Below are 27,989 nucleotides of genomic sequence, written 5' to 3'. Positions count from 1 at the left end.
GTACTGGCTTGACAAGCCCGCGTTGTTCAACTGGCGGCGCCGTGTACTGCCGCGTACACTCCCCCTCTGGCAGTACAGAGTCCAGGAGCCCGTGTTGAGCCCGATACACGGCCAGTATCCTGACACCCTACTTGAGAGATGGGAGGTGTAGAATAATTAACATGATAAAATATAAATCCATTAACCTTGCACACGCCTCGGGAGTCTAGGGATTAGTTAAATCCTGTTAAATTATCTTAAGTTTCTCAATATTAAAATAGAATTTATGCTGAAGTAATCAAGTAGTAGAGTTGTTAAAGTTGTGGTTTATTTAAATCTTGGATATACAGTATCACACAGCTACAAACATTATGTTGACATTGTACATGTTATAAACCGAGTTTAATTATCATAAAGTGTGTGGTAAGGTGATGTGAAGGCGATGAGTTGGGATAGCACGAAGGGAAGGAATGGCGCCGAACCACTTGGACCATTGGGGATTGAACGCTGACCTGCATGAAGCGAGGCCATCACTCTACCGACCTGTCAAAGTGGTTGGGAGCATCTTGTAAATCTTTACGGGCTATTCATGCCCGTGCTACCTCTTAGGTGGCTGATAAAGATTCAGTCATCAATCTTGTAAATAAACAGACTTGTTATCACAAATGTTTCTAAGAGACTATGAGTCAGCTATGCAAGTGTTGGTGGTGAACTTGGAAGGTTTTGAAGCTGTGGCAGCCTATGGCCCCGGTGAATATTTTACAGCGGTTATGGAAGACTACAGAGGGAGGGAAGGAGGGGCTGTATCTGAACCCGAGGTGATGCTAGGCATTTTGTCTGCTATTGAAGATGATTTGTGAATATATTGGGTTATTGAGACACTTGGGCAGGGTGGTGTCAGGGAGTGCCAGCAGTTACGCAGTGCGGCTCAGCGTGATTTTGTCCCTTTTTCAAATGTATTTTTGTTTAATATTTTCTTGCTGGTTACCTTTAATGTGCTCTAGGTTGAAGTACACAAGAATATCACTATATATATCTGAGAATTTTTGAAGTAGGGCGCGTGTGTAGTGACTGTGGGCGATGCTTCGATCTCACTGTTCTACTTTATTGTGAGTGTGTGTGTGTGTGTGTGTAGGGTTTTTGTGGGTTTGTGTGGATGGGTGAGAGTTTTTGAATGTCAAAAAACCAGACTATGGATGAATATGACTATAATCTGCGTCAACAATGCTCTGCACATAATCTTGACGTGCGCAGAGTGGAGGTCTCCAGGGCAGCTGTTATATTATTAACATCTTTATTGACAAATTTAATTACAATTTTGCCTAATCTGATGATTTTGATAGTCTTATTAAAGTGAGGATAATGCTGGTATTCACTGTCACGCAGGACAGAGGGTCGCTGTGCGTCAACACCGCCACCAAGGGAAGGCTGTGACGACGCACTAGGCTACGTCTGGTATCTGTGGGGCTGTGTTCCAGGAAGGTCGCTCCCACACCCGTGTAGCACGGAGCAAGTCGTGTTGACGTTACGGGAAAGTTTGTTGGCGAAACACGTCCACTTGTGCACTTTACCTGTTGATAAGTGTTAGTCTTTTCCTGGGCAGCTGCGTCGTCGGGCACGTACACATTCCTTACCACTACACACACACACCATTTGTCACATAAGCTCTAAATTTTACCCCTGGAATATTGATGACTGGTGTCATCAGTCATCAATCTCAGTTATCAGTCATCAATTATAACCAATAATAAGATTACCTAGGCTAGGATTCATCAATTATCGATGAATCCTAGCCTAGGTAATCTTATTATTGGTTATAATTGATGACTGATAACTGAGATTGATGATTGATAGATTAAGCCACATGAGATGATGATGTTATAGATTCAGCTACTCGGAACAAGTTCCAAGTATCACTGGGCTATGGTGAATCCGTAACTTGCCTGACACGGCCTGTGCTACTTGCCCCGCTCCTGTGTCAGGTAAGTTACGGTCTCACCATAGCCCGTGCTACTTGCCCCGCTCCTATGGTGAGACCGTACTGGACTTGCCACATAAGAGGTGGCACGGGCGTGAATAGCCCGTAAGATTTACAAGATGCTCCCAACCACTTTTGACATTTACGAAACCTGAACATCTTGTCTCGAACATGGCGGCTTGGTGTGTCCTTATTCATCAGTTTACGAACTTGGAAACCTTGCATTCCCAGGTTATTATACTAACCTTGGAGCTCTCAAACTGTTTAATAAATACTAAGGTGCCATAATTGAGGAAAAGATGTGCAGGTTTCGTACGTGGACACGTAATCTTTTGATGAATCCAGGTCTAGGACCTGGATTCTAGGTCTTCTAATCTTCTAATCTATATAGGATTCTAATCTAGATTCTAGATTCTAGGACCTAGGTCTAGGACCTAGGTCTTAATTGGCTTGTCTTAATAATCCAAATTCTTCGCAGTTGTATATTTTAACCAAATAAAAATGTAAGAAAATAATATATCGGCGCTATCCAGGCTATGTGCAAGAGCATCCTAGGTAGGACCACAGCTCTCAACCAACCCAATCAGAACGCTTTATACACTGAACCAATCGGGAAGAGCACTGCTTTCAACGAATAACCAATAGGAACACTACCCTTCTTAGAATGTACCAATAGCATCGCCCTTTTTAGTAAAGGGTAACAAATATCAACAAGGCAGACCAATTGGAGCTTCTCCCTCATTAGAGTGGACCAATAGCAACGCTCGACGCCCACCATTACAGTTCCCGTTACAGGTCAGGCTTGACGACCCGCGATAAGCTGCATCGCAGCCCGACCAACACGGTGGCCCGGGGCTAGGGTGGCCCGGGGCTAGGGTGGCCCGGGGCTAGGGTGGCCCGGGGCTAGGGTGGCCCGGGGCTAGGGTGGCCCCATAGGCGGGTAAGATCCATCCTCATCTCGGCCATAATAAGATTATCGCAGATAATAATGATCGCTGCGCTGATGGCGTAAGAATGAGATTTGTTTCAAAGTTGACATATATGTGCAAGGACACTGACATTTATAAAACATGTATACGATACCAGTATATTTATGCTTGCATATGCGTATCCCTGGAATCGTATATGTGCATGCTCTGGTGTATAACAAATTGTGTATGCCGACCTCCATATACAACATGGTCATGATCAGGAGTATGTTGGCTGTGGCTGCCGTCTAGTACACTGGTGGCAGGCAGGCAGGCAGGGAGGCAGGGATAGTGGGAAGGAAAGGTAGACGGAGTGGCAGAGGTTGAGCAACAAGTTAATTGGTAATAAGTTAGTTTAGTTCATTTATTATGCACCTCATACCCATCTTGTGGGCGGTAGTGAAAAGGGTTACAGAGGCACATAATGGGCTTCAGGGACTGAACCCCACAATTCATTTAGCTAAGCAAGTTACAATCTTGATGAGCTAGTTACAAAATTCAATATAAGTCGTCACATCAACAATGGGTTCGAGATCGACCACAAGTACAGGTTCTAAATTAAGCAACTGACATGTGGAGAGCTAGGTGTCACAATTGATATGTTTGTCCTGCACACCGCCCCCCATCCAGTGGGCAGTGGTGGATAGGTTACAGTCACTTAGTTACTACCTACAGTTAGCAAACTGGGGATATTTGGCTAAAAATTTTTGGTAGCAGATCATTTTGAATGAAATATTGACACATCGTTGGAACATTGGTTATAGAATTGTCTCTAAATTCACGTATCTTTTCGCACTCCATCACATAATGACGGAGGGTGTGCGAATAATTTTGTGGACACAGTTTACATTTGGTCAGGTCTACATCGGCAGATAATGAGAATTCCCAGAGATACTTGTAACCGAGTCTAAGTCGAGCAGTAGTAACATCTAGAAGTCTGCTGATTTTATTGGATGATCCATAGATGTGTGGCTCCTCTTGCATGATAGTATGATAGATGGAATTACTGGTGTCAATTTCACTTTGCCTCAGATCTACAAGGGAAGGGCGGATAGATGGGTGCGGAGGGCCGGCCGGGTGGGCGTGCTGGGATGTGGGAGTAGAGTACATCCACACCGCAAGATATAAACTTTAGCGATGCATAGAGTGGGCCAGCGAGGGCCCCGAGCCACTAGTGGTTCACGCCCCTATCACTCCTCCCCTCTCGCATCCAGTACACGCCCACCACGCGTTTATCGTCTCCCCAGTAGACCAGCACTTCCCATTACACGTCCTCCCAACTGCACTCATCATTACACACACCCTTCAGCCTCATGTTATTACGCAGGACTTGCTTATATCTCATACCTAATATATCCTGGAGCTTGCTTTATCGAATCTCGTCGTCTTGAGATTAATCTCATGATGCATCCAAACGTTTTCCAGTGCAGGGTACTGAGCACATGATCACCATCCTGCGTGATGGGGATTTTTAGCATCATACTGTGCAACCCTTCATATAGTCTGCGGCGGCTGCAGAAATGCCCAAGTACCTATGGCAGCCGCATTTTGACGTATACTTTACCTAAGACCAGTGGGGGGGATCTTAGGTAAACGTCCCCCCCACTCCAGAGGCCGTGGAATGGGGGACGCCCACTCCAGGTCACGAGTCGGACCTTCCAAGGCCTCGCCCTGGTGAGGTTAAGGTCAGGAGAGGATGCTCGGTAAGGAGCGGTGAGGCTGGCTGGGATGTTGCCTCATACCTTGAGTGTGTGCTCACTTCCTCCCAGGAGGAGGAGGCTGCTGCACAGTCTCAAAGACGTTTACACCCACAGACGGGCTCTCATACGACGAGGTTGACGGAAAGCTGGCACTTGTTCTTCTCCTTTCCCAGCGCGCGCACACTCATATACACCTAGTTCTCGTGCGAGTACACCTACACTCGCCTTCCAGCTGTCAAGAGGTATAAAAAGTTTTATAATTTAATCTGTAATAAACACCATCCCCCATTCTGTGGTGACAGACATAATAGTTTCGTGCTGAAGGGGACGTAATGTCTTGGTAGCTTTTTTTCATCCGCTAACGTTGTGTTAGCTGGTCGTGCTGTGTGCATTAATCCGCTATTAGATTAGAAAACATCTAAGCCGATGTTTTAGGCTAAGAAAACATCTACTTATTCCAAACAGAATAATACAACAAAAGTGCCTGTTGGATAGGCTTTCATCCAGCAATGAATTGACGCAGGTTGATGATATGATAACTGCACAGCGTATGACTTGAGTTTTGTTCACTATAGGTTTGTACCTAAGAATTAAACCACTGGAGATTGAATAGAATTTGTCTGAGTCACAACTCTTACTTTCCTCGAGTGCCTTCCTTCCCGCCGGTGGCGAGGACCTCGGCATGTTGTTAAAGATTCGTTACTTGAAACGAGGTTCGAAGTAGCACGGGCTATGGTGAGCCCGGAGGACCTACCTCGGCAGGTAAAGTACCGCGAACAAAACACGACGGAAAGAGGCTAGTTTGTTCAACATTTATCATCGCTACAACTACATCCTACCCTCTAAAAACACAGGTTTTTCCAAATATAATTTTTGTGGAATTTGTATGAGGCACCGAACCTCATACTGTTGAGGAAGACATATTAGGTGTATATACATAGACAGATACCTGGTACACAGGCCCCGTTGCCTGCTGCTCCAGCTGGGCGTCACCTGTATTACCTTACATGTACATGGTCCTCTTGGGCCACGGGGCGAGGAGCTCCTTCAACACGATTTGTTTCTTATTAGAATATTGTATTTGTTTAAACGCTTGTGTAAACAAAAAATATAAAAAAAGCTTTGTTAGCTGTGAGGGATTAGTTTCCTTTAGGCATTTTTCTTGTGCGTATTTGACAATGCGTCAGTATTATAACCTAAGCCTACTGAACCACTGAAGAGATGCTTAAAATACTTAAAATATTCTTTTGTTTACAGAATGGGAGGTCGGACGGGCTACACCTGTGTGAGACACACACTGTGTGTCCTCAACACCTTCATGTGGGTAAGTACACACAGGATGCACTCGTCAGTTGGGTAGGTACACTGAGGATGTACTTGTGCAATACACTATGCAACCATGTAAAGTTCTAGCTGGGAATCCAACTGTGCGTACAAGCACTGTCATAGCTTGGAGGTAACTATGCACTTCCTCATTTACATACACTTAATATCGTGCACTTGCGTCTGGTAATTCAGAAGTTGTCTATCGCTTCGAAATGCTCGTGTAGTGGCTTTATTATAGATGTCCACGTGTTCTCGCGAATATTCCTCTGTATCGGTTCAAATTACTAAATAATAATTTGACATGGTAGAGGACTGTTAACTGAAGATTGAGAGATGCTATGGGGGTGGGGGTGGGGTAGGCCAGGAGAATGGGGTGCGACTGGTGTGCCGTGGACAGGTCGGGGAGGTAGGTGCGACAGACAAGGGAGAGAGGTGGGTAGGGGTGCGACAGGTGGGGGAATAGGGAAGGGGTGCGACATGAGCGCCCAGAGGCACAACACTCTGTGCTCACCTCACGCACACTCCGGCATGCGCGGCCTCTCTTTCTTCCTTCCTGTCTGCGCGTTGTTGCCATTCCCCCGTGACTTTCTCAAATGTCGTCCCGCAAGACGGCTTCTCTTAATTGTGACTTGACTAAATAAGCTGATGGAGTTTCCGTGTCACAGGAGCCAGACGCCCATAAGTGCCTCACCGCCACTTTTGCTTTCGTGGATCATTTTCTGTAAACGTTGAGGGTATTGCACCTGGCTGGGAACCTCGTGCACACGGCCGCCCCGGGACACACTCGGCCTTTTATGTCAACTTCCTGGAAACTTATCCTCTGGGTTACTCTAGAACCAATTCCCCAGATTTACTTGAGTGTTAAGTGTAGGACCAGTTTTGTTTTGAGTTTCCGCGCAGGCGCGTACTCACCTAGTTGTACTTGCGGGGGTTGAGCTCTAGCTCTTTGGTCCCGCCTCGCAACTGCTGATCAACTGGTTTACAGATTCTTGAGCCTACTGGGCTCTTATCATATCTACATTTGAAACTGTATGGAGCATGCCTCCACCACATCACTGCCTAATTCATTCCATCTGTTAATTACTATGACAGAAAAGGTTCTGTCTAACGTCCCTGAATGTGTTGCTGAATGTAGCTGTCTGTGTTTCGCTCCTTCACTGTCGACTGTGTTATGACCAGTTTACATAGTAATGTAGTGTCATGAGAGTACTCCTTCTGGTGTGGACTTCTCAAGGGTCTAACTTCTGTATCGTCATGGTGTCATTGTGACGTCACACACCTCGTGTACGCCATATATGAAACAAAACTTTTCTCTTAATGTCGTTGGGTTAGGTATGGTTAATGAAAAGCCACGACATAGAGGGGCACCTACTTTTCTAAAGTTTTAGACTCCATGATCTGCTCCCCAGCTGAACATGTATACCCCACATTGAGGAAAATACTATTTGTCAACTATAGATACTGTTCTTGAAAGATTCTCCCATTTTGCATCCGCAAGATAACGTAACATTTTAAGGGTTGACAAATGTTAATCTTCTTGTTTGAGAAGCTGTTCACTTCAGACATGTCCTAACTATGTCTGGGTACAAGTGACAGGATGAACCCAGCGGGTTTTTTTCCTATTGGCAAGTGTTGTATATAGTGCTATGGCGGTATGTTTACTAGCAAGATGAGTGGCGCTGCCCAATAAACTCGCCCCTCAGGACAAAATTAAAATTAACGTAATGGTAAAGTTAATGAATTTGTTAATTGTATATTTATCATGCTTGTAGGCATGACAAGTTCCAGAATGCCTACGAACGTTGTATTTATTGGCAAGAGCTGACCTCTTGTTCTCTAATCAAACGCATGTTGGGTTTCGTATTTATTTCAGTAAAGAGGAAAGCCTTTAAAATTGTCCTAAACAACCCGACGTTCTTCACTAATTGTTCTTGTCTTAGTTATGACGATTGCTTAAAATAACACTGAATACGCCTTCTGATAACTACTCTAACCGCCTCGAATTACTACTTTTAGATAGAACTGACATTCACGTAGCTAGCTACCCAAGCAAAAAGCCCGCCGCAGTTGAGAGGTCACGTCCAATACGCGCCTAAAGCTATTCTCGTTGTCTGCTTAGAACCATGAATAACTGGTCCGAGTCTGGCATTCACAAACATCTTGCACTACAAGCACCTTTGTATGATTAGACAAAACGGAGAGAATAATTTGCCGTTGCATATGCAATACTTTCAACTTGAGTTGGGTGTCAAGGTGCGGTTGAAATAGCAAACGAGTGACCCGTGAGCTACATATATTTGCCTAAATAAATTTACCCTGAGGACCCTCTAGTGGCCTCGCTGGAGGGCAGGAAGCCGCTTGCTTGTCAAAGGTCCCCTCCATTTGTTCTTTATGATTTTATCAAGCTGGATTTTGAATTTCAGCAGTGTTTTGGTATTTATGGGTTCGGTTGGTAGGCGGTTCCATGGGTTTATAACTCAGTGGGTGAAGAAGCATTTTCTGTGGGTGGTGGTGGGCCGCATGTTTGACACACCAGGTATATAAGCTGCAAGCTGGTGCATTGGCCCTTGGCAGCAAGCACTTACTGGCCTACAAACAGATAAACCTTCATGAAAGATACACATTAATTCTTAAACATAAATGGCACTTGATGATTCAATGGAACTGATGATTTGAAAGCCTCAACCTTCACCATATTTACATAAAAATTAGAATATTTTCCAACAGTTTATGAATACTTGTATATATATAAATAAATATTAAAAGAAGGTACATTGGGATTGTGAGGATACGTAGCATAGTAATTACATTCTTGTAAAGCCACTAGTACGCACAGCGTTTCGGGCAGAATACAAAGGCAAAGAAATTATCAGATGTAGTGCTAAGCCAGTATGACTATGTAGCACTTGTAGTTTGTTCATACAGTATGTATATATATATAATTTTTTTTTCAGATTGTTGGTTGTTCAATGCTTGGTGCAGGGATCTGGCTGCGGCTGGCGTATGGCGGCTACGCATCCCTCCTGCACCAATACGCTGCTATTTCTGCAGACTCCTTGTGCCTGGCAGCTGGCGTCATCACCTTCATCCTTGCTTTTTGTGGCTGCTGTGGCTCATGGTTCCAGAGTCGCTGTATGCTCATAACAGTTAGGTTCTATGGTCAATGTCAAAATGGCTTTTAGCTTGATTCGGCTTCTAATCTTAATACATTCTAATCTTGGGAATATACAAGGACACAATTTATAACTACAGTATTATGAAGGGAAATAAATTTTGCCTCGGGGTCAAAGGGTGAAGTTTTAAATTTTATTAAATTGTTGCTGGATAAACAAATTTCCAAGGCCAGTTTCAATGCTCATCTTTCAGCGTACTGAAAGTATGTTGAAAGATGAGCATTTGCTTTCTTTCAAAAGAAAGCAAATCTTTCATTTGAAAGATCTGCCTTCGTACTCGGCGAATCCAGGGCAGCACAGAAATGGTTGGGCACATTTCCTTTCACTTAATGCACTTGTTCATCTAGCAATGAGTAGGTACTCGGGAGTTAGTCGGCTTGTTGTGGGGTTGTATCCTGGGGCAGGGTCAGTAATTCCCCCTTGGAGGGGGTACCTCGATAAAAGCCAAATGTGTAGTGAATGCACTCTGGCTTCCAGAGTGCATTTCCCCGACACAATGAATTCCCTCCTGTCCCCTGACAGTGAATTAATAATTGCTGGCAAATGGCTAATAATATTATGATTAGGAATACATTTAAGTAATGAAGGGTACCTTAATTACAATACAGTTTAACATTCTAAGTAATTACATTAAAGAACCATTTATGTACTATACATTTAATAAACATTAGGTGGAAAAAATAAAAAAATAATTAAGTACAGTATTGTAGTTCATTTAATTTAGTGGAATTTCAAGAATATTGGATAATAACTTCATGGAAATATGTAATGATGCTCAAGAAATGAAACAATTTATACTTCTCCCTATGTACCTGATGATAATGCCAGGCGTTATCGGGACCAATAAATGGTATCGGTTATATTATTATTAATCGCATGCTTTTTTTTTCAATGAAATTCAATATTCTAATTTAATAAACATCATTGTGTATATATATATACATATAGTATTGCAGGTGTAGTTTCAATGCAATACTACTTTAAATGAAAACAAATTATATAGTAGTATACAGTGATTCCATTTTTTATTCTTGTACTCTTGTTTACATATTTACAAATTAGTTAATTTGCCCACCTTTTTTTCAGTACTTTAGCTTGGTTGTTGTGGTTTTTACACTACAATTGGTCGCTGGAACACTTGCGTTTGCCTTTCGTGGAGAAGTTTCTGCCACCTTGATTGGAGAACTTCAAGCTGGTATTCGACGATCTTTTAACGAAACGGATGAAAATGCTGTAGCCTTCACCTGGAATCACCTGCAATCACAATTTCATGTATGGTATAAATTTTCATAACATTCAACAGAAGAATCAGTACAGTGTGAGCCCTACATATATAAAATTGAACATAATTAATCAATACATTATTATTTATACGGTATGATGTATAGATTAATGAAAAGGGTATTGATCAAAGTTTTAATTTGGTCATGTTTTGCTTTTGTAATATTTAGTTGTCAAAATTCAGTCAAAAAGAAAAAAAAAAAAAATAATCTTCAGATAATTTTATTTCATATTGGTTTATTTTAGTGAGAATTCTGATTAACCTAGTATTATATGATTTCATTCAGAACAAATTAATTTACCTAAATAAAATTTAATGGCAAATAAATTTAATACTGTAGTGCCAAAAGTATTCAGTTATTTCTTGCTGTGTTACAGGTTAGAAAGTAGTTTAGTTACTACTGGCATCCTATATAAAGAATTGTTTGAAAAGCGCTCATGTTTTTCAGGCATTAATTAACAATCATTTCTTGTTTTAGTGTTGTGGAGTGGAGGGCCCAAGTGATTGGTTTAAAATAGTTGCCTGGCCACAAGAAGAGTGGGTTCCACATTCCTGCTGTCTCTCCAAATATGAAGAGTATCCTGGTTAGTATTTTCTAAAGCAGTAAGACAAAATTCAACCTTTACGTTGAACTTTGTGTATACGTGAGGACAATGTAACAGGTCTTGTGGAAAAGTCAATGGAAATATTAAAACTACATTACACAAGAGAATGTTAAAAGGTGAAGAAATTATAGTATATGGATTTTTTTTTATATATATAATTTATATATACAAGAGTTGTTACATTCTTGTACAGCCACTAACACACACAGCATTTTGGGCAAGTCCTTAATCCTATGTTCTCTGGAATATGACCTTGCCAAATCGTTTAACAACCAGGTACAACTGCTATTAAATTAGCAAACTTAGGTACACACACTGATATGTGCTGCTATCTTATTCTACATTTACAAAGTATAGATCACTAGCTAGCTGTGAGTAATCTAATATTCCAACCTCACAAGATGGTTAATCATACATGAAATCAGGAGAAACCATAAGATGAAAGTTTTGTCTACTAGCCTGCACTAACAAACTCCAAGTAGAACACAAAAATATCCTCCATTATTCGTGATTGTATGGATTAGTTACAGAGCTCACAGTATCTCCTGCAGTATTTAGTCTGAAGTCATTGATAACATGGCACTCATAAATATAATGTTGGAGTGTCTCCTAGCTCTTTTTCACAAAGTTTACAATTGGAATGGTTGCCCCTTTGGAGATTCATTATCTACAACCACCTGCCATGGGTAATGATATCCCAGCCTAATTCTGGTAATTACAATGTCACACTGTCCAGTGGATGTTTTGTGCTGTCCATTCATATACAGTAGTTGTCAGTTTTAAACATCTAATTCTTTCTACAGAACTCGTACTAGTAGAAGTACACACTGAAAATATATTGGGTGAAAGAAATGAAAGTGTGAACAAGTTTGATATTGTTGGTGCGAAAAAAGTGAGGATAGAATATTAGACATTATTTCCATGGAACAGATAGCTTAATGGTGCAGGAGCTGGATTATAGGAAAGTTTTTGGTATAAATTAATGGTGCTATCTGTTGGCCATAGAACAAACCCATTTGGCTAGTGGGTCTTGCCTTTTTTTTTTTTTTATCTGAAACATACTGGCACTCCCCGACAGTAGCCTAACCACTTGGGCTGGACAGTAGAGTGGTCTTGCTTCATGCAGGTCGGCATTCAATTCCTGACTGTCAAAGTGGTTAGGCACTATTCCTTTCCCTTGTCCCATCCCAAATCCTTATTCTGGTCCTTTGCAAGTGCTAGATAGTCATAAAGGCTTGGAAGTTTCTCTTGATAGTTTCCTTCCCCAACAATAGTTCTAAACCACTCATTATTATTATCTTTATTGACAATAATTAGATTTTGCCAAATACTGTAAGAGGAATTCAATTAGGTCTTTAGAGTGAGGATAATGCTGATATTCACTGTCACACAGGACAGATCATACACAAGATACAACGATCATACTCAAGACAATAGGTTTAAACTGTAGGCTAAAGCACATGTATATAATGGTAACAATCGACTACATTAGACTGTATACACATTTCAGTGTACGAATATGTAAATAAAACTTTCTTTTGTGCATTGCCACACAAGGGCAGGGATGGGTTCATAACAGATGCAGCTTAAAATTAATATAAATAAAGTTGTCCATTTTAAAGAATGAAGAACAAGAACATTTTTGATAAATTGTTAGGATGTTATCCAGTACACCAGATTCAATGAATTACACAGTTGGTGGTACAATAGGCCAGGGGGTCGTAAAAGATTTTACGGTTTCACATTCAACAATATAGTGTTCTACTGAATGCATTAATGGTTTGTCAGAGTTTACAAGCTGAATATTCTGGTAGTGACTCTGCCTTACTAACCTGCCAGATGTTCCTATAGCCAAGGCAAATTCACGCGATGACTACATTACATGCCTGGTCCGGTTACTGTAATGACCATACAAATGCCTATTAGAAAAGTTGTCACAGCTTTTAATACTGCAGTTTTCAGGTCTCTGGGCATTTCTTAGTTCTTCTAAATCTGAAGTAATTTCTTTAATTTGCATGTTTCTAATAATTGCATTAGTCTAAAGTCATAATCAATGTTTTCTTTCCAGCAAGCTACATTGGCCAATTGATCTTCAAAGTCATGTTTCCCAACTCCAACATGGGGTGGGATTAACACAAATTTTATACAATAGTTATCATTGGCAAAAATTATATTCCATTTAATATTACAAGTTGCTTCAGACAAATTGTGATGGGTTATTGAAGGACTGCAGAACACTGTCATATTTGTGACAAATTGTGATGGGTTATTTAAGGATTGCAGAACACTGTCACAAAATAACACTCCACCTCCACTGAACCTAAGGTACTCAGTGGCCAAACCACACATACTATCACAGCTGCATGAACATGACTACAGTACATACAGTATGTCAAAATACTTTGTCAGGATTGTAGTTTAAATTTTTAAAACACATTTTCCATTAGGTAAATTTTTAAATTGAGCTCCATTGAAAATTGTATCAAATTATCTATGTTAAAAGTATTATTGCTGGATAATTTTCTTTTGTATGGATACTCTTGTAATTATTATTCTTTTGTTTTTCAAATAGATTGTGGTCGGACTGGAGACAGGGACCATTGGTATCATGCCGGATGTTTCATGCAAGTTAAGATGTGGTTTATCGAGAGACTCCATGTAGTTGGTGTCATAGGTCTGATATTTGCATTTGTGCAGGTAAGTTTTCAAATTTAAATATTCTTTTAATCAATTGCTAATAATTGCAGTTCCCGTGGTGCAGTGGTAACACACACTCCCTGCGCTTCAGTGAATGAATTTGGCCTGCATGTTGAACTGAAGTAATGTCATTGAATCAGAGAAAGACCCAGCAACTTTGATAGGGGCAAAAAAAAATACTTAGTTTTAGCAATAACATTTAGAATCTACTTTGTCTACAATGAAAGAGATATGTAATCTCATTCATCCATTTATAATTGCCCCTGTAGATATGTGCATCACAGTGGTCACTCGTGTATGGTCATAGTGTGGCTAGACTTTACCGAGACTAGATGGACCAAAATGTGCTAATTAAAATGGGATCTGACTCCAACAGAGAATATCCCATTATTATTTTTCTCAGTGATAGCAATTTTTTAATCTAAGCTAATCTAGACTTTTTACAGATGCAATATTATAATAGTAATAAAAATACTAATACAGTAATAATAAAACGTGTATTGATAAATCTTTGTCAAGAAATAATTTCGCTCGAGATGGAATGTGGGAATGAATGTTATATTTTACCTTGCTTTGCAGCTCTTTGGGATGATTGCATCAATGTTGTTGTTCTGCACTTTGGGACACAAGCGACGCTCCCATACATACAAGTCGTACCATTCCGACACGTGACTACTGCCCGAGTACAGGGTGTGATGGACCGTGCAGTTGAGGCCACATTCATTGCCTGAAAAGTGGAGTACATGAATATTACAAAGGAGAAATAATTTAGAAATAAGTAATCAATGTTGATTTTTATAGGTGTATTGTCAATTTCCCCTTCATGTATTCATTGCGGGTTTTTGTGGTTGTTATGATGTAATGTTGCATTATCTATCCAGAGTTGTTACAGTTTCCTGAAATAGTGGTTAACAAATGACTGAACCCTGTACTGATGTGAATATTCTCAGGACTACAGGTTCATGAAAAGGTTTAGTTTTAGTAGTACATGCAGTGTGTACTATATGTTTAATACTGATTTTTTCACCTATAGTTTTCTTGATACTGTGCAAACTAAATTATTGTAGTCAGACGGTGTATTACATCAAAACAGACTTCATATTCCAATGCTTGTTAGGGTTTTTTGTTGAGAGACTATAACCAATTTATTTGTATGGTTAACATAACCCTGCAAGACATGAACATTAGTTAACTTTATTACTATGCAGAATATTTGGTTTTAGACCCTTTCTTGTTTCATATATTAAATTTGCAGATTAATAAATACTGATATTTTGTATATTTTATAACTTTGAATATTTATAATACATACTTGTGTAACTTGTATAGGCAAATACTATTCGTAAATTTGAGCACTAAATGAAGGTGCATTTTTCCTGTGCTTATAGAAACAAAGGCTAGCAGTGACAAATTGTCTGTGCACTATAGATTTATTTTATATAATTCTGATGTACCAGAAACTTTCCATTACTGAATCATTCGGCTAAAACTCTAGCCAATCAAAAAAAAAAAAAAAACTCAAATTTGAGCTTGAACTTCCCAAATGTAAAGCAAGAAGTGATTATTTTCCCCTCTTTAAAATCAAGAGAACTTTACAGAAAATTATGCTTTAAGATAGTGTGTGGACATAATTTTGTCGGGTTATAAGCCAGTAACCGAGTGACCATAGACACAGCCTTGCGTCTGGCTAAGACTACCTTGACAGTTAAGCCACTAGCCTAATTCCTGTCCTTGACATGGTATGCCTTTACCCAAAATACAGCTGTGTAAACTTTTTCACATATGCTAGAAACTTAAAGTTAATGTAATTTCTGAATGGCATTGCAACATACGTTTGTATTTGCTAAGAATTTCACTAGTGCCTTAATGAGTGTACCTGATAGTGTCTCAATGTTCAGTTGGTTTAAAAGTAATATTGTGAATATTCTGTATTCTTACATAATAATATAGCATTTGAAAATGCACTTGTTGTTTAACACTGGAAAAAACTTAATTCTTCAGATAACCAAACCCATACATATAAAATGAAAATGACAGTTTCAATCTGTCCTTGACCCTTATCGAATTGTGACAAGGGCTCGGGATGGACAGAAAGTCCGTTTTAATTCATGTGCGTGTTTCAGCCACATTGTGACACATTCTAGGCAATTCTAGACAAATTTCAGAATGTTTATACTGTATAAATGGAAAACAAATTCAGTATGAAAGTTTCTTACAGCTTAGCAAGAATATATACATAATAACCAATTAATGTTATCTGCAAACACAGTACAGGTTATTATTCTTCTATATCATTAAATCTTTATCTAGTCTACCAAGGCACATAAATATCCAGATCTAATATTTGTATACAGCACTGTATTTACTGTTAAAAGTAAATGAATTTCATGTAAATGTTTCTCAAGTAGTTTATATTTTTAATTACAAATTACTGCACAAGTTCTGTTTATAATGTTCAGAATTTACAGTCAAAAGAGCAAAATTCAGTTGATAGTTTAATCAGAATACTGTACTTTTCTCCTCCTAGATTTTCCCACTACGTTTCAATAGGCTCTGAACACACACTCAAAACTTCGTATTTGAGTTTGAGACCCTTTGTGAAACTGAAATTATTGTACTATACTATACTGTACTGTTTTACTGGAAGAGAATAAAAGTACACTGTTACCATGATATGGAAATTATTTGATTGGCTTTCAATAAATAATCTGTAAGGTCTTTGGTTGATAAAAACTAGATTACTCTGTTCACTTAGCATTAAGTGGGTACCCAGGAGTTAGGCAGCTTTTTTTGGGGGTCCATCTTTGAAAAAGATTGGTTGTTGGCTTAAAAAGAGACCTCAATAAGCTTAATTAACATACATCTTGTCATCAACCATGATAAACTTTAATATTTAAATTACATTTATTTACATGGAGATAACAAATATTGCAGCATTTTGTATATTCAGAAATAATTTTAAACTGTGTAAATTATTATAGATTCTTGTACAGTATATCAGTTATGATTACAGTTAGGCTATTCTTGATATGCTTTGATGTGTATATATATTATATATATATATATAAAACTCGGCTTTGCACAATTTAGATACTGTAGACAAATTCTTTATTCTTAAATTCATATTTCTTTTATTCAGATTTACTGTATTCATATTCAAACTAATACAATTTTAATGACAATTCTAAGTTTTGATAACTATATTACAACTATATTAGTTGTTACAAGATAACAACTATATTGTTACAAGAATGTAACAACTCTTGTAACAACTTATATATATAGATTTTTGTATTACACCAATAGGTATATAGTACCATATTACAATTTAAAACCAATATCAGTTCACATGTAATGCTTCACTGTAATGAAATGTTCCCTAAATTTATAGATATAAATTATTCTAGAACTTTGTTTATACAGTATATGATGCATTTCTGGAAACTAAAATATTCTTGTGTAAATATTGTATGATAGTTTGTTTAAAATATGTATATAAGCTTTGATTATAATTAATATTTTGATGTATTATATTTGTTAAAATATATCAAATTTAGCAAAATATTCTAGATACAATAAATTTTATAGATAAGCTCTATTTTTTTGCATTGTGAATGGTGATTAGATTGTTACAAAGTATCTGTTACAATTAGATCATTTTAATAAATCTTTCATGCAGTACAAATATCAAAGGCTTTGTTAAAGTCAAGGTACACAAAATCACAAACCTTTCCACTATCAACTGCATAGATATCATCAGAAGGACATAACTGCTTTGGAAAAAGAGTTTAACGCTAGGCAATAAAAATGAACTAGGTTGACTCTCATATCAGGGATGGTTGAAGGCCACAGGGTTAACAACACTGTAAACCAGACATTACAGGGCACATCTTATCAAAACTTTTAAAACTCTAAACAATTTGGAGGATGCTGATTCAGACTACTACTAAAAAATGTCAGATGTAACATTAACAAGGAGCACCAGTTTAATGTTCAACAAACCATAATGCAAGATGGGAAACTGGAGATGCTTTTTCACCCACAGTTATAAACTCTTGGAACTGCCAACCTCTCAAAGCTGTAAATGCCAGAACGCTGCTGATTTAGAAATCCAATTCGACAAAAATCAGGATAAATAGGGATGGGGGGGACCTTTGCTAAGCTGCTGGCTTCCTGTCCTTATTGAGGCCACTAGAGAGATATTGACCCTCAGGTAAAGTTAGGCAAATACAAAATTTTAAAATTCAAGAGTCAACGATTATTATGGATGTTTGGGGTTGCACCGATAGTTAACTCTGGATTAGGGAAACGAAACCTATTGACATATTTCCAGATTCACTTCACTGCACTGCACTGACCAAACTAATTCTCTATATCCAGCACAAGTTTGGCCAATTTTGTGCTGGGTTGTCACCAGCATTTTGAAAGAAGAGGGTTTGACCCAAGATGGTATGAGAGACTGGTGGGGTCCAAGTTTTCCTCCAGAAAATTGCAGTTTGAAGTGTGCATTTTTCTTCATTCTGGGATCATCTAGCTGTTTGAGGGGGATGAATTTATGGAATCTTGACAAAGACTAATACACAGTACATACATTAAAAATATTAACTTGGTAATCATTTTCAATCTTGCATAACATGTGTACATAAACTTAGCAATAGAATATCGATATACAGTGACATCTCGGCTTACGAATGCCCCTCTTTACAAACTTTTCGGGTTACAAACCCAATTTCTTCATAAAATCCGAATCGGGTTACGAACTTTGTCTTGGGTAACATAGTTTATCGATACGCGTATGGCCGACCTAGCGTGTGGTGGCATGGTGACTGCGCTTCAGTTTACCAGTGCCTCTCACCTAGTGACAATCGTGCTTGAATTCTTTGTAAAGAATTAGTGTTTTTCAGAATTTTGGGTAACTGAACATAAAAGTAATTATTATATGCCTCGACATGCATCCCAAGAAAGCCAGTGATAAGGTTCAATCCAAGAAAACATGTGAGGATGACCATAGAAGAAAAACAAGAGATCATTCGTAAACATGAAAATGATACATGGGTTGTTGAACTAGCTAAGCAGTACAACAAATCTGTCAACGATATGCACTGTAATTGCCAAGAAAAAGGACAGAGTGCTAAAGTGGCAAAAGGCATATCAACAATCACAAAATAAAAACAAACACTTGTTGAAAAGTTATTAATTTGGATACATGACAAGGAGGTGGTAGCATTTCAGAGGCCATCATTTGTGAGAAAGCAGGGCAATTGCATGAAGACCTTCTAAAATAACCCCTGGAACAAGTAATGCAGATACGAAAGAGTTTAATGCGAGCAGGGGATGGTTTGAGAAGTTTAGAAAAAGTGGCATTCAGTGTTGAATTGGTGGAGGAACACAGTGCAGAACTGACCACTGAAGAACTCGTAGCCTTTCACAAGGAGCAGCAACAAGAGGCAGCTGAGGAAATTTCTTCTGGGAAGGAGGCAGTAACACAATGTCCCTTTCTAAACAATTAATAAGTGGTGTATGGGGTATGACTATGGGAAGAAATCCAAACTTTTGTTGAAATGACTCGCCCAGAGCAAGCTGCAGTAGGCCGTTGCCTTAATCTTTTTAATGACACTGTGATGCCTCACTACAGACAAGTGTTAAACATACGAAAAAAAACAAGTCTCTATGGAAAGGTTTTTAGTTAGAAAAACAAGCAGTGATCCACAAGCAGGCCCTAGTGGTACGCAGGCAAAACGTAGGAGAGAGTACCTCAGAGAAGTCATCACTGCCTGATGTTATAATGGAAGAGGACTCCCCTTCCAAACACTAACACCTCTCTTTCCACCCCCCCCCCCCCCCCTCCCCCACTTCCTCACCGTCTTCCATATGCCAACAAGTCATCAATAAAGGTAAGCAATAACTTGTACATACTTTAGTACTAAAGATTTTGGTGAATTAGGTATAAAATTTACTAAAGTTAATATTTTTGGGAGTGTGAAACGGATTAATTCAATTTACATTATTTCTTATGGGAAAATTCGCTTTGGTTTACAAATTTTCGGGTTACGAACCGTCTCTGGGAATTGATTAAATTCATAAATGGAGGGGCCACTGTACAGACATAGCCTATATATATATACTGCAATGCTCGATCCTGCAGGCACAAATAGGCGGGTACACACACGCACACAAAGCACAATGGATTATCAGTTATGTTTTGGTGATTAAATTGCATAGTCTTGCAAAGCCACTAAAATGAACTCGCCAGGTGAGAGAACTTGTCTTTCTGTCAATCATAAGTGTTCATCCATGTGAGCAGTCTCCCTATCACCCCCACCAGCATATCCCAGTTTCCAAAAGCACCTCATATGTGGGACTTTTGTCTAAAGCCCTTTTTAGGTCCAGATAGACAAATTCAACCCAACCATCTCTCTCCTGTAGAATCTTTGCGGTTCTATCATAAAAACTAAGATTTGTTACGAAGGATCTTCCTGTACAAAAACCATACTGTGTTATTGTCATTAAGTGTTCAACCCATTTGGTTTTAACTATTTTTTCTAGTGTTTTGACTACTATGTTTGTTAATGATACAGGTCTATAATTTAGAGGGCCTTCTCTGCTACTATTTTTGTAGATTGGAACTATGTTTGCCTTTTTCTATATTTTTGCTAAATTTCCATTGCACAAAGAGGTATGGAATATCAAATGAAGTGTAATGCTCAGCTCAATTGCACATTCTCTCAGCACCCAGGGTGAAACTCCATGTGGTTCAACTGCTTTATTTGTTCCTAGTCCCTTGAGTAATTTCTCCACTTTGTCTCGAGACACCTATGTACTATATAGTATCCTCAGGAATTGACAGTGTGTGTGTGTGTAATTACCTAAGTGTAGTTACAGGATGAGAGCTACGCTCATGGTGTCCTGTCTTTCCAGTACTCTTCACGGACACTTAATGGAGTGCCGTCCTGCTCCTTACTGTTCTAACTGCATTGTCCCTCTTACAGTTGTGCATATCCTTGTTGAATGTCCTGACTTCCAGGATGAGCGTGTGTCTTGCTTTCCGACTGTCCCCCGCGGTCACTTGTCCTTTGATAGATATCTTGGTAAATTAGATACTTTTGATATCGTTTGCCTTATGTGTTTCTGTTCTCAAATTGGCATCCTTAGTGACATTTAGTGCCCTCTGATTATCCCGCACATTTGATGGTGCTACATAGCCTTCCTGGCTTGGTGCCTTCTTTGATAATTACTTACTTACTTTCCAATACTCTGTCATGTAACGCTTTGAAACTACTGATGGTTTTGGCATCCATCACCTTTTCATGTAACTTGTTCCAACCATCTACTACTCTCAATGCAAAAGAAAACTTTCTAATATTTTTTCGGCACCTTTGTTTCCTCAGCTTGAATCTGTCTTGTTCTTGAAGTTGCTGGTTTCAGGAATTCCTGTCAATTTGGTCGATTCCTGTTGTTATTTGCAAATGGTGATCATATTGCCTTTTTTTTCTCCTATTTGCTAGCTTTGGCATGTTTAACTTCTCAAGCCTCTTCTCGTAACTTTTTTTTTTCAGTTCTAGAAGCCATTTTGTAGCATGCCTTTGCATCTTTTTATGTGCTTCTTGAGATATGGGCACCATACATCAGCTGCATATTCAAATCTTGGTCTCACAAAAGTCATGAACAGTTTCTTTAGTACTGTATTTCACCATCCATATAATTAAAAGCAAGTCTGAAGTGGGGACTTCACCCATTGACAAGCTGCTGGCTTCTTGTCCCCATTGAAGCCACTAGAGAGATGGTGGCCTTATCTAACCAGTTGACGATTTCAGGATCAGTGTCCCTGTGGCCTGGTCTCTGATCAGGCTCTTTAGTAATATCAGGAAAATTTATACATGAACTCTGTACACAATGCAAGACGAATTAAATTGTTTATAAATTATGAATTACCATTTGCTTTAATTTTCAGGTTCACTGCAGTAAATCAGGGTGATGCCTTTGTATATTTAGAGTTCTATGGTTTCTGTATATTGAGAACTTGGTAAATCATCCCGTACTGTATATAGGAATACTAGTGTTGGATCGTAATGTGTATAATTCGCCTCTTTAGAATATTATTGCTATTATTATTTTCTTAATAAAGGCATAGTTATTGCTCATTTTATTATCATTTTAATATAGTACAATATCAACAGTTCATGAATGTGCTAATTGTCTAAACTTTTATATCAATCTGATGTTTTGAAATTTGACTAGTTACTGTAACTGTGAAGACATACTGCATGTATGCCTCCAGATACCTTGATATTGTCTCCATCTAAAAACCATTCCTGATTATATATAATGAATTTTAGATATATATATAATATATGGTAGATGTAACCTAACTTTCATAAAATACAATGTAAAGATTGTTTGTCTCAACATTTCAGTATAAACATTACAAAATCAAGTATGTCTTCTTAAACATTATACTCAGATGGGTTACTAAGGTCATTCATGTCCAGTGTAATTGACTAACTCAACAGAACAAAAAAAAAAATACCCGAATTATAATGGGAGGGGCTTTTGACAAGCTGCCGGCTCCCTGTCCTTGTTGAGGCCACCAGAGATGGTTGGGTAAATGGGTCTACCTTGGGTAAATTCTGGTAAATGTGTGTTTGTTACAACACCATTATTTATGAAAGAAAATGGTAGTGTTGTAACAAATATATCATAAACTTTGTAACAACATTTTTACCTCTGTTGTAATAGTATTACAGTATTTGATGACATTTCTATCCCTTTAAAATTTAATAATTTTGACACTGGACCCATTAACTAGTTATTCAGATTGTTATGCTAATATTGTATTGAAAATCAATAATGAATGGTACTGCCCAATTATATTTTTTACCATTTTTTTTATAGCAAAGCTGTCATCGCTGGGATTGATTATTATTATCTGATATGCAATGTATGAAGTATCATAAATAATTTAGTCTGAAACCCGGACTAAATTCTGCCCGAATCGTTGTGTGTGTCTTAGTGACTTTGTAAGAATGTAAGAACACCAATGTTATGTACTCTCAACCCAATATACCTTCTTGTATATAAATAAATAAAAAATAAAGAGTAAAGTATCTGTTCTTTGCCATGTGAACAGTGATGCCAAACAATTCAATTATAATAAAAATAAATAAATTTAATTTATTTATTACTAAGATGTTGTAAATACTGTACATACAGGACAAAGTGGTCAACACAATCTGATTACAACCGAGAGGTCCCAAGCTCAGTTTCTGCAGTGGGTCAGACATTTTGGGCAGTTTCCTTTCACCCGATGCCTATAGGTACCCTAAAATTAGGCAATTTTAGTTAGTTTGAACTAGTTCTTGAGCTTAACTAAGCCAACTGTTAGTTGGTTTAGGAGGACCAAAATAACCCTAAATAAGTTTCCTGTTCTCAACTATGGGAAACCACAGCACGAATTTTTTGTTAATACAAGCTATTTTTCCCCAAATGGAAAATGTATTTAAAAACATTTAACATTTTAAATTGTATAGATTGTATGGAAATCGTAAAATTGGAAATTGTATAGAAACTGCTAAACTTTTGAAGGAATTTTTGTAAAATATGCATGCAATTATTTCTGAATACTATATATTAATAAGAGAAAATGATAAAAATGATTAAAAATTAATAAGAATAATAATTACTGTATAATGAGAAAATCCATTGGAGGTCTGAGGTGACTCGAACCCAAACTCTAACCACTGTACCATCACTGACTTGTAAAACATCATACAACTGGATTTCTACTGAAATCACAAGAAGTCTGGAGGCCCTTCCTGAAGCCAGTCCAAGTTTTACATATGACCCACAAGCACTTGGGTGCAGGCAAAGTGGTTCAGGCACCACTGTACGCCCCAACTTCAGATACACACAAATCACATTAATGTGATATACTGTACTGTATATCAATGAGAAAATCTCAATGGAGGCTTCAGGAGGGGAATCCTGTGATTTCCAGACTTCCGTGGAAATCCGGTTGTTTGACCGTTACAGTCTGTGGTGGTACAGCAGTAGCATATGGGGCTGGGAGTGCCTTGGTCTTGGGTTCAAGTCACCTTAGAGCTCCAGTAGATTTTCACATTGTTTTTAGTTTAGTTCATTTATTATGCACCCCATACCCATCTTGTGGGCGGTAGTGGAAAGTGTTACAGAGGCACATAATGGGCTCAGGGACTGAACCCCTTCACATTGATACACAGAAATTACACTAATGTGATGTAGTATGACTAATTATAATAATGATGGGCTTAAGTTTATATAGTCTATTTCATGTTGAACAATGTTATATTAAATTAAGCACTATTTTTAAAAATATAATATATGTCTCAAATAGAAAAAGAGGGATGGATTTAAAATGTTTAAATATCATAATATTTTAACATGCATTCCCTTAAATTTTATTTTATCACTGCGAATGGAGCAACATAAAAGTACAGACTGACACTCAAGGTTGGATTGGATACATTGAGCCCAAAAACTTTTCACAGCAGAAGTGAGTTCATGGCTACATGTATTACGGTAGTATTTTTTTTTTTTAACCATTTTTTCTAAATACTTTTAATTCTGTTAGGCTGAATTTTAGTACAATTGTATTCATTATTTGGAATTATTTATAGTGTAGCAATTAAATGCAAATACTGTAATACTTTTTAATGTACAGTTAATAAATGACAAATAATTACTGTATACAAGTACTTATACAGGAATAAATACAGGTATAAATGCTTTTCTTAGGAGAAATTGACAAAATAGGTCAAATTTAGTTTTTAAATATTTAAAGTAAAAATTTAGACAATAACTACCTCGCCTAAGGAAGCTGCTAATACTCTATACCTATACTGTATACAATTACTTTAATTATTAACATGCCATTTTCCAGACTGCTATAGAATTGTTCTTGTCAGAGTTAAAAACAGGAATCTAATTAATTAACTCTTTGAGTATGTATGATTTGGGGGCAAAGAGTATGTTAACTCTTTGCCCCCAAATCATGGAATGTTCACCCACATCTTCTGACTTTCACAACAAGCCCCTTGCTTTTATTATTATAAATGCAACTGATGAGCATAATCACTTGTCTTGGAAACAAAACACAGTACCTTAACATTAAGGTACTTGGGGCTATATTATCTATCAGAATATGGACATTATTTGACTTTTTCCATGATCTGTTTCACCACTAAATTTGTTTGATTTTTACTTGTTTAAATGCACCACTGGAAAGAGCAGGACATGTTTTTATTACATGTTACATGTCTGTTACTTAGACATGTAATAAAATATAGTTGTTTTTTTGGGGGGGCTGTACAGTATTTTAACGACTGTGACATTTTTCAGCTTTCCCAGTCAAAAGGTTAAAAAGACATAAATAGCAGGTATTAATATATCCTGTACTTGAACAGTACTAGCATATAGATCTTACAGTAGTGGAACTTTGAACTGTGTACTACTCTACAATATGTTGATACAGAATTCTCTGCAGAAGCATGGCTCTGCAGAATTATTATGGTATTGTAAAATGCTTTGGTAATTTTCTGCAAGTGATAACATTTTCACACACAACGTACTCTATATAAGCAATGAATTTTGAACATAATACAAATATAAAAAGGGCAACCTATACTCTACTGATAATATATTAATGATCTGAATCCCCTGATCTGGATTGTCAAGCAGCAACAAATTCTTCCCGATGCAGGGTTTCTACACCCTGGATCTGGACTATTGAGGTTCTACATCACCTGTAGTCACTTTGTAAAGAAAGGTAATCTACTGTAACTTTTATAAACATTATATTTTGATTCAACAGCATGTATACACTATGTGACTGTTGTATGAGAACCTGCATCAAAAATTTCCAAGAGTTTGTAAAATATGAATTCAATATAACTTTACCGTAAATTTTTTAGTAGTTTCATTGTTTTTATACCATTCTTAAAATTTCTTATACTGTACATACACTGTGCAGTATTAATTGTTACATGGTATTGTTGTTAGCCAATTTTATATTATTATCTATTGCTCGTTTGGTGGGACCAGTGTCAAATATTATTGATAAAATTATGTAAAAATGAATGGAGGCCTATTGAGTTAGGCCATTCATAAAAAAAATGAATGTATTGTATATGAAATCAAAATACACATTATAATAATTTTTTCTTGTTAATTTTCCTGGTATATTATTACATTATTTTGAAACAGTATTAATGATAGTCCAACATTATACACATCATAATTAATTTAAGCATAATTTTTCTGAATAATACATTAAATGTGATTTTAGGAATACTGGATACAGCAATGTATCCAATATTTGTAACTACTGTATTTTTATAATGCATTATACCAAATTAATGGCATAGAACAGTCTATGATCATATATTGGTATTGTATAAGATGTGTACAAAATTTTGGAGATAAGTCAAATTGTTATTTCCAGCAAAGGAAGCACAATTATCAATTTTGCAATTTGGTAAAATACTCTATAGTACTGTACTGTAATTGCATGTTGGAAACATTCCTTTGAAAACCTTGTACAGACTGAACTTGAGATTATCAGCAATAATATAAGATGTTGATTATGTAATTCACCCAATTAAAACTGTCACAAGCAACCACTGAAATACCTATAGCACAATAGTCTGTTCTCATCACACAGTCGAGGATCTTGAGGTTGATCTCCAGGCTGGACTGAAATGATTGAGCACGTTTCATTTCACCTAACGTGCCGAGGCCTTGCCCTTGACTACATCCGATCCTATCTTAGTGACAGACACCAATATGTAACCATCAATGATACAACTTCGTCCACTCTACCAATTACCATTGGAGTGCCACAGGGCAGCATCTTAGGACCTCTTCTATTTCTTATATATATAAACGATCTGCCTAATGTCTCTAATATTCTCAAACCTATACTGTTTGCTGACGATACTACTCTTATCTATTCAAACCTCAACCCACATACACTAAATAATGTTGTGAATAATGAATTAAAAAAAGTCCACTTATGGATGTCAACGAACAAACTAACATTAAACATCGAAAAGACTTACTACATCTTATTTGGAAGCAAATCATCAAATGCAATTCAGCTACAGATAGACAACATTAACATCAGTAATAAAGATGATGGCAAGTTTCTTGGCCTATTCCTAGACAAGAGACTCAACTTCAGCACCCACATTCAACACATAACTAAGAAAGTCTCTAAGACAGTTGGTATACTCTCCAAAATCAGATATTATGTTCCTAACTCTGCTCTCCTCTCACTATATTATGCACTAATTTACCCCTATCTTAATTATGGCATCTGTGCATGGGGGTCTACCACTGCAACCCACCTTAAGCCCATCATCACACAGCAAAAATCTGCTATCAGAATGATAACTAACTCAGCTTTCAGACAACACTCAGCTCCCTTGTTTAAATCCCTAAACTTGCTAAATATTAACTCCCTCCACACATTCTCTTGTGTCAACTACATTTACAAAACCCTGTTCTTAAATGCAAACCATGCTCTGAAACTCTCCCTGGACAGATGTAATAGGACCCATTATCACCACACCAGAAATAAATATCTCTTTGATATCCCCAGGGTCAAACTTAATCTGTGTAAACACTCTATGCAAATTAAGGGACCTAGTTTATGGAACTCACTCCCTAGTGAATTGAAAAACTGTAAAACTTTTGCCTTATTTAAAAGCAAAACCAAAAAGTACCTAACTTCATCTATTTAGTTTCCTACACTGAGCTTTAAATTTGCTCTGTACCTAGTTGGTACCCAATCTCCTAATTTTTATGTAATATCAAACAACCTTATCATTGTGTTCATTGCTGTCTTCTTTTATGTGCTAGCCATATGCTGTATTGTGACTACCAATTTTTGTCAACTACCATTTTAAGCTGTCATTGCAATCAATCTTAGCTACCTATGTGCTTTAATATATTATACTGTACCTATAATTTTCTCTCATCTTTTTTTTTTCATTCCATGTAATTAATCTGTTATCATTTTTTTGTCTATAAATTTTGCAAGTATTTACCTCCTTAAAATTTTCTTAGATTAAGGACCTGCCCGAAACGCTGCGCGTGCTAGTGGCTTTACAAGACTGTAATTACCATAATTGTATCCTCACATTCCTTATGTACATTCTTGTATATGCATAAATAAATAAATAAATAAATAAATAAAATTTTCTTAGATTAAGGACCTGTCCGAAACGCTGCGCGTGCTAGTGGCTTT

At 37.6% G+C, this 27,989-nt stretch overlaps 1 protein-coding gene and 1 long non-coding RNA gene across 5 annotated transcripts in view; one reads left to right on the top strand and one right to left on the bottom strand.

Annotated features, from left to right (window-relative positions):
- The window catches only part of LOC123770271 (tetraspanin-9), a 61,423-nt gene extending 35,525 nt beyond the window's left edge, over positions 1-25,898 (top strand). For both annotated transcript variants that reach the window (XM_045761969.2, XM_045761968.2), the window contains 6 exons: positions 5,883-5,949; positions 8,906-9,097; positions 10,211-10,396; positions 10,885-10,990; positions 13,584-13,708; positions 14,288-25,898. In XM_045761969.2, coding sequence (XP_045617925.2) covers positions 5,884-5,949; positions 8,906-9,097; positions 10,211-10,396; positions 10,885-10,990; positions 13,584-13,708; positions 14,288-14,380 — 768 coding nt within the window. In that variant the 5' untranslated portion in view covers position 5,883 and the 3' untranslated portion in view covers positions 14,381-25,898. The remainder of the gene's footprint in view (positions 1-5,882; positions 5,950-8,905; positions 9,098-10,210; positions 10,397-10,884; positions 10,991-13,583; positions 13,709-14,287) is intronic.
- LOC123770273 (uncharacterized) lies at positions 9,244-27,918 on the bottom strand. 3 transcript variants are annotated; one of them, XR_011231187.1, is made up of 4 exons: positions 27,790-27,918; positions 14,276-14,435; positions 12,844-12,909; positions 9,244-10,378 (listed from the first exon to the last, which is right to left on the bottom strand). It is a non-coding gene; the product is annotated as an uncharacterized lncRNA (long non-coding RNA). The 3 variants fall into 3 exon arrangements; XR_006774321.2 differs by lacking the exon at positions 27,790-27,918 and adding an exon at positions 27,259-27,358; XR_006774320.2 differs by lacking the exon at positions 27,790-27,918 and adding an exon at positions 26,371-26,880.
- Between the last annotated feature and the right edge of the window lie 71 nt (positions 27,919-27,989).

This window comes from Procambarus clarkii, chromosome 42 (genome assembly GCF_040958095.1).
Source record: "Procambarus clarkii isolate CNS0578487 chromosome 42, FALCON_Pclarkii_2.0, whole genome shotgun sequence".
NCBI classification, from domain to species: domain Eukaryota; kingdom Metazoa; phylum Arthropoda; class Malacostraca; order Decapoda; family Cambaridae; genus Procambarus; species Procambarus clarkii.
The sequence above is the reverse complement of the archived record's forward strand: the minus strand, read 5'-3'. Positions and strand labels throughout refer to the sequence as shown.